At 35.6% G+C, this 14009-nt stretch overlaps 1 protein-coding gene across 1 annotated transcript in view; it reads left to right on the top strand.

Annotated features, from left to right (window-relative positions):
- LOC124527891 (uncharacterized) overlaps positions 1–14009 on the top strand; it is a 159115-nt gene that overhangs the window by 50719 nt on the left and 94387 nt on the right. The window contains exons 22-25 of the mRNA XM_047101181.1: positions 17–121; positions 4251–4304; positions 6399–6452; positions 7875–7979. Coding sequence (XP_046957137.1) covers positions 17–121; positions 4251–4304; positions 6399–6452; positions 7875–7979 — 318 coding nt within the window. The remainder of the gene's footprint in view (positions 1–16; positions 122–4250; positions 4305–6398; positions 6453–7874; positions 7980–14009) is intronic.

Below are 14009 nucleotides of genomic sequence, written 5' to 3'. Positions count from 1 at the left end.
ATTTTGCTTTTCTAAGGAGGGATTGTTAATGCCAATAAACTTGATTCAGTTTTGAAAACCATGGGATGGAAACTCACAGAAGATGAAATTAAGGATCTCAAATGCAACCTGCCCACTGATGGTGAGCATTGAAAATATTTTTAAGTTCTTTGGGAAAAATCTTACCATGATGATTAGATTCCCAGCTCATTGTTCTTTATGGATCTTGGTTATGGGATTGAAGAAATTCTACCTTTTTCCATTCTTCTTCTTCTCACATCTGAAGAAGGCATTGAAGAATAACCCCTTCTTGGGGGCTGCGGCAACTTTCTTAGTGTACTTCCTATTTGTAGAGGGCAGGAACCCCACTTTAAGTCATGAACAGAGTACCTTTTAGTTTAAGTTTTATACTAAAATAGGGTTGACTTTTTATCTGATTGATGACGACTTGCTTAATGTGCCAATAGTTACATCTACAATTCTTGTTGAGATGTGCTTCTCATTAGATTTAATTGTAGACCCCTTGAGTTTTATCAGACTACCCTGGGGAGAAGCACAACCTAAGATGTTTGTTCCTGAATTATTTTTTCAAATTTGGAGGATTTACTAGGCACCATCTTAATCAAATCAGAGGTTTCAACAAAAGGAATGATGATCACACTCTTCATATTGTCTTTGCCAGAAGCCTTAGTTTTGAATGCCCTTGGTCACTAAAAGAAATTCCAGGTGTTATCTTCTATTTGTAGAAGATGAGAACTAGTTCATTTTTTGTGCCATGTCGCACCCAGAATCTCTGGATTCTCTCTGTTCTCCTTTATCCTTGCTTGCTAGCCAGCCAGTTGTTTTCTGGGTTCATTTCTTTTTGTAGTAACTTGTCCGTTGCTGCCAATATCAACCAGATACTCTAGTAACACTGTATTTCCTAGCTTCTTCTTCTTCTTTTTTTTTAAAGTTTATTTATTTATTTTTGAGAGAAAGAGAGAGAGGGAGTGGAGGAGGGATGCAGAGAGGGGGAGAGAAAGAGAGAATCCCAAGCAGGCTTCCGCATGGAGCCCGATGTGGGGCTCGAACCCACAAACTGTGAGATCATGACCTGAGCCAAAACCAAGAATTGGGGGCTTACATGACTGAGTTACTCAGGCGCCCCACCCAGCTTCTTCTTTTAAAGTACAAGCATATTCAGTACATTATCTGCCTTCTAAGTTGTTGAAATTGATAAACTCCCCAACACCATTGCAAGGCATGAGTTCATTCCAGCCTCCAGTAACAATTTCTTCACCAAACACTTCCAGGACCAGAGCCAATGCCACATAGTTTTGGTGTTTTTGCTACTACTTTTGTTGTTGCTAAGACAGCAACACACTTGTGGTTCCAGTTCCTTTTTTTTTAAGTTTCTTTATTTTGAGAGAGACAGAGATGGCCTAAGCAGGGGAGGGGCAGAGTAAGAGGGAGAGAGAGAGAGACAGAGAAACCCAAGGAGGCTCCTCAGTGTCAGTGCAGAGCCCAACACTGTGCTCGAACTCATGAACTGTGAGATCATGACCTGAGCTGAAACCAAGAGTCAGACGCTCAACCGACTGAGCCACCCAGGCGCCCTGTGGTTCCAGTTCCTATTATCAGCTAGCTATGCTGCAGTAGCAACAAACAACCCCCAAATCTCAGTGGCAACAGAGTTTTTTTGCATGACACTCAATATTAGACACTGCCCATAGGTTGGCTGTCCATCTGTTCTCTACTATAGGACATAGGATGCAAGAACAGTCCCTGTCTGGACAGTGTCACTTTTGTAACAGGAAAAAGAGAGATGATGGAGCCATGTGATAGTTCTTAAAGTTTCTACTCAGAAGAGACTCAAATATTTCATTTGACAAAGCAAATTGCATGATATCATTGGGAACAGAAGTATAATCCTCCCATAAGACAGACTTGATACAGAGGGGAAGAGAATATTTGGACAAACAAGATATATTCTCTTAAAACAATGTATCTGAAAATGCAAGGAAAAACAATTTATACCCACTTTGATGCATTTTAAAACTGATTCCATAATTACAGAACATCTAGTCAATTTAATATATGGAGTCATCAAAAGAACCAGTCAGCTCTATTCTTATATACAAATATATGCATAGAATATCTCTAAAAAAGATACACAAAAAATGTCAATGTTTGTTCCTTAGAAGGAAGAGAATTCTGACAATGGAGATGTTTATAAAGGAGATATATTTTTCACTGGATTCTTATTGGTAACATTTGAGTTATGTAATTTATGCTTATGCTGTCTAGTAAGAATAATTGATTTAGAAACATATTATGCGAAAAGCATGATTCACAAAAGGAAAAAATTGATAAATTGTACTTCATTAAAATTAAAAGCTTTCACTCTGGAAAGCTGTGTGGAGATGGTGGAAGACAACCTACAGTCTGGGAGAAAATATTTGCAAATGATACATCTGACAAAGCAGCAGCATCTATGGCATTTAAAGAACACGCAAAACTCAGCAATATAGGGGCATCTGGTGGTTCAGTCAGTTGAGCGTCTGACTTTGGCTGAGCCTCGTCTTGGGCTCTATGCTGACCACTCAGAGCCCGGAGCCTGCTTCAGATTCTGTGTCTTCCTCTCTCTCTGCCCCTCCCCCTCTCGTGCTCTTTCTCTCTCTCAAAAATAAATAAACATTAAAAGGTTTTTTTTTTTTATTTGAGAAAACCTCAGCAATATAAAATACAAACCAATAAGAAGATGGGGAAAATACATGAAACTATATGAATGAAAATACATTGCACCAAAGAGGATATACAGGTATCAGATAAACACATGAAGAGATGCTTGACGTCATTAGGTATTAAGGAAGTGCCATTTGAAACTGCAGTGAGATATCACTGCATACCTATCAGAATAGCTAAAATAAAAAATAATGACAACACCAAATGTTGATGAGGATGCTAGAGAAACCGGACCACTCATACTTGGTAGTGGGAAGGTAGTGATACAATCACTATAGAAAAAGTACCAGTTTCTTACAAAACTAAGCATAGAGCTACCGTAGCAATTACACCTTTGAAACTTAGGTTCGCACAAAATCTGTACATGAACGTAAGAGCCAAAAACTGGAATCAGCCCAAGTCTCCTTCAACAGGTAAATGGCTAAACAAACTTGTGGTACATACATATTATGGAATACTGTTATTCATCAGTAAAAGTACACTATCTGATTCATGCAACATCTTGGACAAATTTCCAGATAGTTATCCAGAGCTAAAAAAGCCAACCTCAGAGCTTACATACTGTAAGATCTTTACATATCATTTTTGAAATAACAAAATTTTAGAAATGGAGGACAGATTAGAGCTTGCCTGGATTTAGAGATAGGGGATTGGTGGAGGCAGAAGGAGGTGGATGTGGTTATAATAGGGTCCTTGTGGGACTGGAACTGTTCAGTATCTTGACTGTGGCAGTGCATACGTGAACCTACACAGGTAGTAAAATTGTCTGGAATTTAATAATACAGAGACATACACATGAGTACAAGTAACACTAAGGAAATCTAAATAACATCGGTGGATTGTATCAATGCCAGTATTCTGTTTTTGGTATTATTCTATGGCTTTGTAAGTCTTATCATTAAGGGAAGCTGGGCAAAAACGTACAAGGTATCTCTATTTTTTTCTACTAACTTCATATGCATCTACAATTACCCAAATAAAATTTTCAAAAAAAAATATTAAATTGGAAATAAAATCTGTTAGTCTATCAGTGTGATAACTGCCCCCCCCCAATTGCTAATATAAAGGATTTGTCTTCAAAGTGCCTAATAATTTATCTTGTAATCCAAATGGAGGAAAAAAATCTTTCTGGGTCTGTTAAAACATCAGGGAATATTGAATGAGAACACATTACCTGAGAAAATCACTGCTGAAACCCAAGTTTAAACACTTTTGAATAGCATGTACCAAACATAAACCCATTGCTATGGCCTGATAGAAATAAGAAAGTTCTTCAAAGTCTTAGAGCTAAAAAGTAGACCCTGGACAGTAAGTGGCTTTTGAATCTTATCCCTTGACTATTGTAGGTTTGATTTTTTATAGAAGAATTAAGTCATAGTTGTATTGTTGATGTTATATTTTTCATATTTAACCTCTTTACACTCATTCTCAAGAAGTGGGTAAAAGTAGAGAATATTATTAGTACGGAAGTGTTGCTGGAGTATTTTCCTCTCCTATTATTTGTGTGTTTCACTGTTTCTTTTTATTATTTGCATTTCTTCTTACAGTATATGGGAGAACTACAATGAAAAAGTTGTGTAGTGGATTAAAAGCTTTTACAGGTCAGTGGGAAGTTATATAAAACCAAGATCTGCAGACTTTATGTAGTAGTATAGTTTTAAATAATATTTTTTACCATTCTATTGCTGATTTGTAAATTGTAGCTTTCAACCTTTTCTAATGAAACATTTGCTCCTAATGTCCCACAGTTTACCTTTATATATAGTAATTAAAAGCCTATAACTTACTAATAATTTCTGAACTTTCTGGAGTTTTTATACTAATAATACTCACTTCAACATTATTAATAGATTCCCAAATCAGAGTATATCAAGCAACAGCAAAATAAAGCGCTTTTTTTTTTTTTCCATTCTTGGAACTGGAAAGAATTATGCTGAGTGAAATAAGTCAGAGGAGGACAGGTATCATATGTTTTCACTCATATGTGGATCTTGAGAAACTGAACAGAAGATGATGGGGGGAGGGAAGGGAAGAAAATAGTTACAAACAGAGAGAGAGGGAGGCAAACCACAAGAGACTCTTAAATACAGAGAGCAAACTAAGGGTGGATGGGGGGGTGGGGGAGAGGGGAAAATGGGTGATGGGCATTGAGGAGGGCACTTGTTGGGATGAGCACTGAGTGTTGTCTGTAAGCCAATTTGACAATAGATTATATTCATTAAAAAAGCTTATTTATTGTCAGTATCAAGAGCAAATAACATATTTCAGAAAAAAAATTAAAATATATAGTATTCTCTGGTAAGATGGATAAATGAATTAATGTTGATATTTCATTAATCAGTTATTTAGGTAAAATCTATTCTCTTCTACTTTGACTTCTTGTCAGATTAAGAAATCATACTTTTCAGTATTTTTAAGCAAATTTGATATATGACCCTTCTCAATTCTGTATGGATGTATATATCTTATTATATCTTTGAACTTCCTCAAGTTAGGAAGAAACATGCTTAACACTATTAAATTATTACTTGAAATAATTATTCTATAAAATTCTTGAATGATCATGTTTCATATTTTCAAAGGAAAAAATATTAATGTGCAACATCTGTCAGATTTTGTGAGGAACATGGGTATTGAGCTAACAGATAAAGAACAAAAGAGGCTGCTAAAGAAGCTTCCAGTTGGGGCGCCTGGGTGGCGCAGTCGGTTAAGCGTCCCTCTTCAGCCAGGTCACGATCTCGCGCTCCGTGAGTTCGAGCCCCGCGTCAGGCTCTGGGCTGATGGCTCAGAGCCTGGAGCCTGTTTCCGATTCTGTGCCTCCCTCTCTCTCTGCCCCTCCCCCGTTCATGCTCTGTCTCTCTCTGTCCCAAAAATAAATTTAAAAAGTTGAAAAAAAAAAATTAAAAAAAAAAAAAAAAAGAAGCTTCCAGTTGATGGTGAGCCATAAAGATACTTTAGTAGCCTTCTAGAATACTTAGCTTTATGGTACCATGGGAGAAGTTTTCAAAGTTCTCTTTAGGGGCGCCTGGGTGGCTCAGTCGGTTGAACGTCCAACTCTCGATTTTGGCTCAGGTCATGATCTCACAGTTCGTGAGACTGAGCCCTGTGCCAGGCTCTGTGCTGGCAGCATGGAGCCTGCTTGAGATTCTTTCTCTCTTTCTCCCTAGCTCTCTCCGCCCATCTCCCACTCACTCTCTCTCTCTCTAAATATATAAACTTAATTTTTTTTAAATTTCTCTTCTAGCATTTAAAATATATATATAGTTAAAGTAATTAGAAAAGGCAGATTTTAAGTTATATCTATCAATCTATATATCTCTATCTCTCTATATAACCCAGGCCACCAGAGGCAAAATAAATGCTGTCATGTCATGCCCTCTAACCAATGACAAAACTATTAGAAAAAAAAATGAAGGAATGTGATTAGGGGAGAGAATTTTAGAAGAATTGGACAAGAGAAATCAAAGGATAAAGAAACCAGCATAGAGAGACTGTCAACTGTTCTGTCAGGGGTTTAGAATGGCATAACTGTCACTATTGTATCCCGTCTCATTTTTTTGTTGTTATTCGAGGATGAATAAGAACATATTTACTCAGTAAATGAAAACTCTCCCTGAAATTCTGAAGTATATGTATTATGTTTCTGAGCATCTATAGAATGCTTTGTCTGACATAGAGTGTGATTTGCATTGTAGCTTCTGGGAAGATCTATCAAAATAGATTGTTGGATGGTCTGAAGTCTTTCAAAGGTGAGTTAATGAGCAGTTTGAGATTTAACATTTTAATTTATATCATTAGAGCTTTACCCAAGCCATCCTTTTATGAACTGATTTTTAAATGTAGTTTCTTTATTTTAAAAGAGGTATTTTGTGATGAGTTTTTTTTAAATCTTTGTAGGTCCCACATTTTCTTGTATTTTTCATAACAATCTTGAAAGTGTAAATTGAATTCTAGGTAGATAAAACAAAACATGAAGAGAATGATAGGTAGTCTGAAAATTAGTTAAGCAAAGAAAATAAAAATAGTTTCTATTGTTAGAAATATTGGACATTGTTTCCTGATAGAATCCAAATCATAAATTAATGTTCATTATAATTCCTCTAAAAAGAATGTGTTTTTAGTGAGATTCAGTTAAGACAGAAAAAAAAAATGTAGGCAAAGGTACCAACTTGTGCCTAGGATTTGTTTTGGTTTTGCTTTCCCTCCTAGTGCTTAGTCCAAAAGAAGAGAAGAACATAAAGAGAATGAAGAAATGACTTAAAAGCTCTGCCACTTGGTACCTATTGAGAGGAGTCACCTGTCAAAAGAAGAGTGCCTCTTGGCATTCCTAGGCCCTCCAGAAGAGTGGGAGCAGGATTATTTTTTAATTTAATGTGGAAGTTGTCCACCATGCTGCCCATTTGATAGCATCTTGCTATGTGTCTTTATCAACTAAATCGTCACCTTAAAAATGAGACAATGATAGCCAGATACTTGTCGGCCTCCCTGTCGTTCTCTTTCCCTATCTATCTAGTTTTTCTAGTCTCTAGGCCTCCTGTTTTACAATTTTAATAATAAATTTTCCTTTCCATGCACTCTGAGCCTCAGCTCCTGCTTCAGCTTCAGAACATTTTTAACTAAATTTTTAACATTTTAACTAAAACCCTCTGTAAACTACCATGCTAGGTAGTTTACAAGATAATTATCTATTCTTTTTAACTAATACAAATAGTGTTCTATCTTAAAATATTCACCAAAAAATCAGTGTTCATAAACTGTTTTCACAGTATGGATAAACCAGGCGTAAAGTAATTGTCAAGTTCCAGTGGAAAGCAGTACAAGTTTTTTGGCAACTGAGAGTTTTTTTTCAAAATCCTTCTCTACTGCAAATTCAATTAGTTGTCTTTAGCTTAAGTTGCAAAATCCCTTCATAAATTATTTCTTGTCCATAGTTTCATCAAGGCAAAGCTTAAGGCTCTTTAACACGATGTTAAAATAGAGTTTGGTACTCATGTTTCAAAGCAATATTAATAGTACTGAAAAGGATTCTATTTTTCCTTATTCCTAGTTTTTTCATATTAATAGTAAAAACATTTTCAATATAATAGTAACAGAGCACTGATAGATTTCTAGTATTTAATGTTCTTTCATATTTTAATATTTTTTGTCATTCTTTATGTCTCTTTCCTAAGGAGGGAAGGTTGAAAGAAGTAAAGTCAATACTGTTCTAGAAAACATGGGAATCGTGCTCACAGGAGAGGAGCTTCAAAGTCTAACAGATAACCTACCAGTTAACGGTAAGCACTGTGGTTATTTCTCTGCGTTTCTGCAGAGCTTTGCCTGTGAATGTGCATATGAGAATTTTTGAAATTAGGATTATTTGATGCTGAAAGGAAATGTATCTTAGAGTAGAACCCATTCTAAAGTAAAAAGAAATCCTGCCTCATTTTTAAAATTTAAAGTTATCAACATGTTTTCATACAGAAACCAGAGAAGCCAGAATGTTTATCTGAGGAATAGTCAGAATGTAGAATAAAACTTCTACGGATTAAATTTAAAAGTGATCATACGCTGGCTAACGCTTCATTTCTTAGTTCTTCCAATCTGAACCATTTGCTTTTTTGTCTTATGTGTTCTCCCTGAGTGATTTTATGAACCCCTACTTTTAACCATCTGTTTGAACCATCAGTTATATTCTTTCCAGTCTTCTCCCCAGTCTTCAAACTATTTTATTCTAAATCTTCTGAGACATTTCTATTTAGTCCACCCCAAATAGCTGTTCAAGGATAAAATTTGTAATCTAATATATTCCATATCTTTTTAAACTGATCATCCTTTTTTCTGCTTCACTGACCCTGCCAGAAATCTCTATCCACTTAATTACTTGCTGCTGCCTATTTAAACTCCTAAATATTTTTAAAATCCATTCCTACTCTTTAGCCCTGTATCACTACCCTTCTTTCTATTTCTTTTTATCTCTTCTTAGACTGCTAGATAACTCTCTCTCTGCCTATAATTTTGTTACTTTTAAATCCACTCTACACACAGTGGGCAGAATGATCCATTTCTATGTAAACCTGATCATAAGACTAGTTGGGGTTTTTTTCTCCCCATCTTATCTTCCCCTCTTCTACTTTTCTGTACCTTCTTTCAAAACGTTGAAATAACTCAAGGCTCTGATGGGTTCTCTAAGTGATCTTACCTACTTTTTGAGCTCTGAATTCTATCTGTATGGTAATGAATCACTGATAGATATTCCTAACCTAAAACACTCCTTGGATCTCTGTTTGGTTTATTTACTACCTATTTGCAGTCTCCACTTGGATAGCTCCAATAACTTGTAACTTAACTTGTCTTAGTCCGAGCTCTTGATTTTTCTACTAAAACTCATCCCTTCCCGGTATCATTACAAGGCATCACCACTGGAGTTTGTCTTGTGATGTCTTTGTCTAGCTTTCGTATTAAGGTAGCACTAGCCTCATAGAATGAATTGGTGTTTTTTCCCACTTCTGTTTTCTGAAATAATTTATGTAGGACTGATATTATTTCTTTAATTATTTGTAATAATTTACCAAAGAAGCCATCTGGACATAGTCCCTTCTCTCTGAGAAAATTTCCAATGCTAAATTTTCTTGTGTGTTGCAACACTATTCAGATTTTCTGTTTCTTTTTTATTCCATTTTGGCAGCTTGTGTCCATTTTGGAATCTATTTCATGTAAGTTGTTTAATTTCTGGCATAAAGTTGTTCACAGTATTCCCTCTTTAGCCTTTAAATTACTGTTAAGTTCAATGGGTTAATCCTTTCTTTCATTACTAATTTTAGTCATCTGTGTCCTCTCTCTTTTTTTCTTGGCTAGTCAATTTTGATGATGTTTTCGAAGACTAAATGTTTGGTTGCATTGAGTTTCTCTGTCATTGTTCTCATATCCTCTCTAATCTTCATTATTTTCTTCCTTCTGCTTGTCTTTGGTTTGGCTTGCTCTTACTTTCCTAGATGAAGATAAAGACTTAATTATGGATTTGAGATCTCTCTTCTTCTCTAACATAGTTATTTAAGGCTATAAATTTTACTTTAAGCGCCACCTTCACTGTGTCTCATGTATTTAATTTTTATTCAGATAAAAATACATTCTAATTTCTCTTGTAATTTCTTCTTTGACTCATGGATTACTTTGAAATGTGTTGTTTGATTTCAGAAGATTTGAATTTCTCGGATTTCCTTTGGTTGTTCATTTCTAATTTAACTCTGTTGTGGTCAGCGAGCATACTTTGCATGATTTCAGTCCTTTGAATTTTATTAACACTTGTTTTACGATTTAGCATACAAGATAATCAGACGCTCTTTGGAGTCTCCAAAAACTTCTAACAGTGTAAAGGGATTCTGTGACCAAAATATTTGTTTTAGAGCCTTTTTTTTTTTTTTTTTTTTGATAATTCTAACACTTGAGTCATCCAAGGATTGGCATGTGTTGATTGCCTTTCCACTTGATAATTGATCTCATTTTCCTAACTTTTTGTATGTTAAATAATTCTGAGTTGTATCCTCAACTTTGTCAACTATTTTGTTGTGTAGACTCTGGGTCCTTTTAAAATTCATTGAACAATGCTGGTGGGTTTTGTTTTAGCAGGTAATCAACTCTGAGATTCAGAACACAAATTCCATCTCCCATTTCTCTGGATGGTTCCAGTCTCAGTTCATTCTACAAAGCTTTGTTTTACTGCTATGGGTCTGTCTGCGTGTGCCACTTGGGTTAGTCTGAGACTTGGGCCCTGGTTTAAATCTTAATTCAGTTCTCAAAGCCGTTGCAAGAATGCTTTCTTTGTATCTGTCTCATGCATGCACAACTCAAAAGTGAGCCCAAGACTTTTACAGATTCATACACAGAATTAGGGGATCCCTTTCTCCATTGTTCTCTCCTCTCTGGAATTACCCCATATTTTCCAACCTGAAGGGGCCTCTTTTCCAGGTTTCCCTGGTCAAAGAGATGGAGTTTTTATCAGTCTTAGCTTCCTGCTCTGCCTTGCAGTTCTGTGATTGGGGCCCCACCCTCAGGACAAAGCCATTAGGGAAAAGAGAAAACCAAAACAGAAGGCTCACTCCCGTTGCCAGTCACTTCTGCAAGTTTTGGTCCTCTTCTATAGTCTAGTGTTGTTGCTTTTTGTGTTTTCTTTAGACTTTTAGTCTAATCATCAGGAAAAATAGATTGTAGAGAGCTGATACGGCCGTGGCAGAATCAGAATCAGCCTCATATTTCATTATTTAAAAAATATATATTCTTTAAAGTTAAAAAAATTAAAAAAATATATATGTAAATAATACTTTCACATTTTAGCATGTGAATCAGGATGCATCTTATAATTGTTACCAATCACATAGTAGAGTTATTACATTCTTGTCATTGAGTCTGCATTTGTGAATTTGGTTTTAGCCTGTCACTGTGGCACATTACCACTTTAAGTTGTGTATTGTTGGTACCCCATGTGTTGAGTTTAATTGCTGTTTAAAAACTTCTCCAAAAAAATTGCGCTGTCATTAAGAATTGAAGGGAAAGTTGTGTATACAGGAAAAGCATGGAAACAGTGGCAAAGTATAAATTTATGATTAGTGAAGAAAACATCTCACCATTGGAGGAAAGACCACAATTCTGTTTTTCAAAATTTTATTGCAAAGCTACAACAAAATGCTTTTTGGACCTAAGAAAGAAAGAAACCCACAAGTAGAAAATCTATACTACCTGTTGTTAATGATGCATACACAAAAGAATTGCCTATGATACACCATACAGTGTAAGTGAAGGCAAAAGAAACTGCCAAATCCCTCACAAAGGTAAAATAAAGTTCCAAGCAATGAGGATGGACATCAGACATCAACTTGTCAAAATTTCTTGTTAACTTTAATTGCACCAAAAAGAATGACATAGGAATAAATTTAACCAAAGAGGGAAAAAAATCTGTGCTCTGAAAACTATAACACATTGGTGAAAGAATTTGAAGATGACACAACAAACAAATAGAAAGATATTCCATGCTTAGGGATTGGAAGAACAAATATTGTTAAAATGTCCATACTATCCAAAGCAACCTACAATTCAGTGCAATTTACCAAAAGCGCGTTCTACAAAACTAGAAAAAATAATCCTAAAATTTGTTTGGAACTGCAAAAGACCCCAAATAGCCAAAGTAATCTTGAGAAAGAAAAACAAAGTTGGAGATGTCACAATTCCATATTTCAAGATCTACTTCAAAGCCATACTAATCAAAACAGTATGGTGCTGGCATAAAAATAGACACAGGGATCAAAGGAACAGAATAGAGAGCCCAGAAATAACCCCGTGATGATATGGTCAATTAATCTATGACAAAAGAGGCAAGAATATACAATAGAGAATAGACAGTTTCTTCAACAAATGGTATTGTTGGACCATTTGTCCGGAAAACTAGACAGCTACATATAAAATAATGAAACTGGACTACTCTTTAATACCATACACAAAAATAAATTCAAAATGTATTAAAAACCTAACTGTGAGACCTGAAACCATAAAAGTCCTAGAAGAGAACACAAGCAGTAATCTCTTTGATACCAGCTGTAGCAACATTTTTCTAGATATGTCTTCTAACACAAGGGAAACAAAAGCAAAAGTAAACTATTGGGACTACCTCAAAATAAAAGCCTTTTTTGCACAGTGGTGGAAACTATCAACAAAACAAAAAAGCAACCTACTGAATGGGAGAAGATATTTGCAAATGATATATCCAATAAGGGGTTAATATCCAAAAAATATGAAGAACTTATACAACTCAACACCAAAAAAAAAAAAAATCTGATTTTTAAAATGAGCATAGGATCTGAATAGATACTTTTCCAAAGAAGTCATACAGATGGCCAAAAGACACATGAAAAGATGCTCAGTATCACTCATTATCAGAGAAGTGCAAATAAAAACCACAATGAGATATCAACTCAGACCTGTCAGACTGGCTAAAATCAAAACATTGAGAATAGTAAGTGTTGGTGAGGATAACAATTGTTGGTGAGGATGTAGGGGAAAAGAACTCTTGTGCACTACTGATGGGAATGTAAATTGGTATAGCCACTATGGAAAACAGTATGGAGGTTCCTCAAGAAAGTAAAACTAGAAATACCATACAATCCAATAATTCCACTACTGAGTATTTACCCAAAGAAAACAAAAATACTAATTCAAAAAGATAGATGCACTCTATGTTTATTGCAGCATTATTTGTAATAGCCACAATATGGAAGCGTCCTAAGTGCCTATCAATAGATGAATGGACAAAGAAGACACACACACTGGAATATTACTCAGCCATATTCGTCAAGAAAGATGAAATCTTGCCATTTGGGACAACACAGATGGACCTAGAGGGTATTATGCTAAGTGAAGTAAGTCAGAGAAAGACAAATATATCAATTCACTCACACGTAGAATCTAAAAAAAAAAGTCAATAAACGAACAAAAAAACTAATCAGACCTGTAAATACAGAGAACAAACTGATTGCCAGAGGGGTGGGGATGTGAGTATTAGCAAAATGGATGCAGAGGAGTAGGAGATACAGGCTTCCAGTAATGGAATGAATAAATCATGGGAATAAAAGACACCGTATAAGGAATATAATCAATGATATTGTAATAGCGTTGTATGGTGACAGATGGTAGCTGGACCTGTGGTGCTGTGGCATCACGTATAAAAACCTATCAGATGACTGCGTTGTACACCTAAAACCAATGTAGCCTTATGTGTCAACTACTCTCAAGAAACATTTTTAATTTCTTGTTCGCTTTAAATAAAAAACTCTAGTGGAGCCCTCATCTAAGAAATGCTGTGTCACCAGTGCTGTTGATAGCACACTGGACAATATTTTGGAGACAAAAGCAGACACCAGTGATTCTGAGTTGAAGAGCTGAACAGCAGTTTAAAAGAATTAGATTCTAAATATGAAATTATAGTAATTGCAAGTTTATCTCACATATTTTTATGTTTGCATAAGCGTGACATTTTAATTTTTTTTAATTTTTAAATTTTTTTTAATGTTTCTTATTTATCTTTGAGAGAAAGAGAGAGACTACAAGCAGGGAAGGGGCAGAGAGAGAGGGAGACACAGAATCTGAAGCAGGCTCCAGGCTCTGAGCTGTCAGCATAGAGCCCGAGGTGGGGAGCTTGACCTCACAGACTGCGAGATCTTGACCTGAGCCGAAGTCGGACGCTCAACCAACTGAGCCACCCAGGCGCCCCTGCATAAGAGTGATATTTTAAAAATCGGTTTAACTCTAAACATCGTTCAATGATATAAAATAAATAT

Source organism: Lynx rufus, unplaced genomic scaffold (genome assembly GCF_022079265.1).
Source record: "Lynx rufus isolate CCGP_SWC_20201006 ecotype Redwood Valley unplaced genomic scaffold, mLynRuf1.p SCAF_59, whole genome shotgun sequence".
Classification (NCBI taxonomy): domain Eukaryota; kingdom Metazoa; phylum Chordata; class Mammalia; order Carnivora; family Felidae; genus Lynx; species Lynx rufus.
The sequence above is the reverse complement of the archived record's forward strand: the minus strand, read 5'-3'. Positions and strand labels throughout refer to the sequence as shown.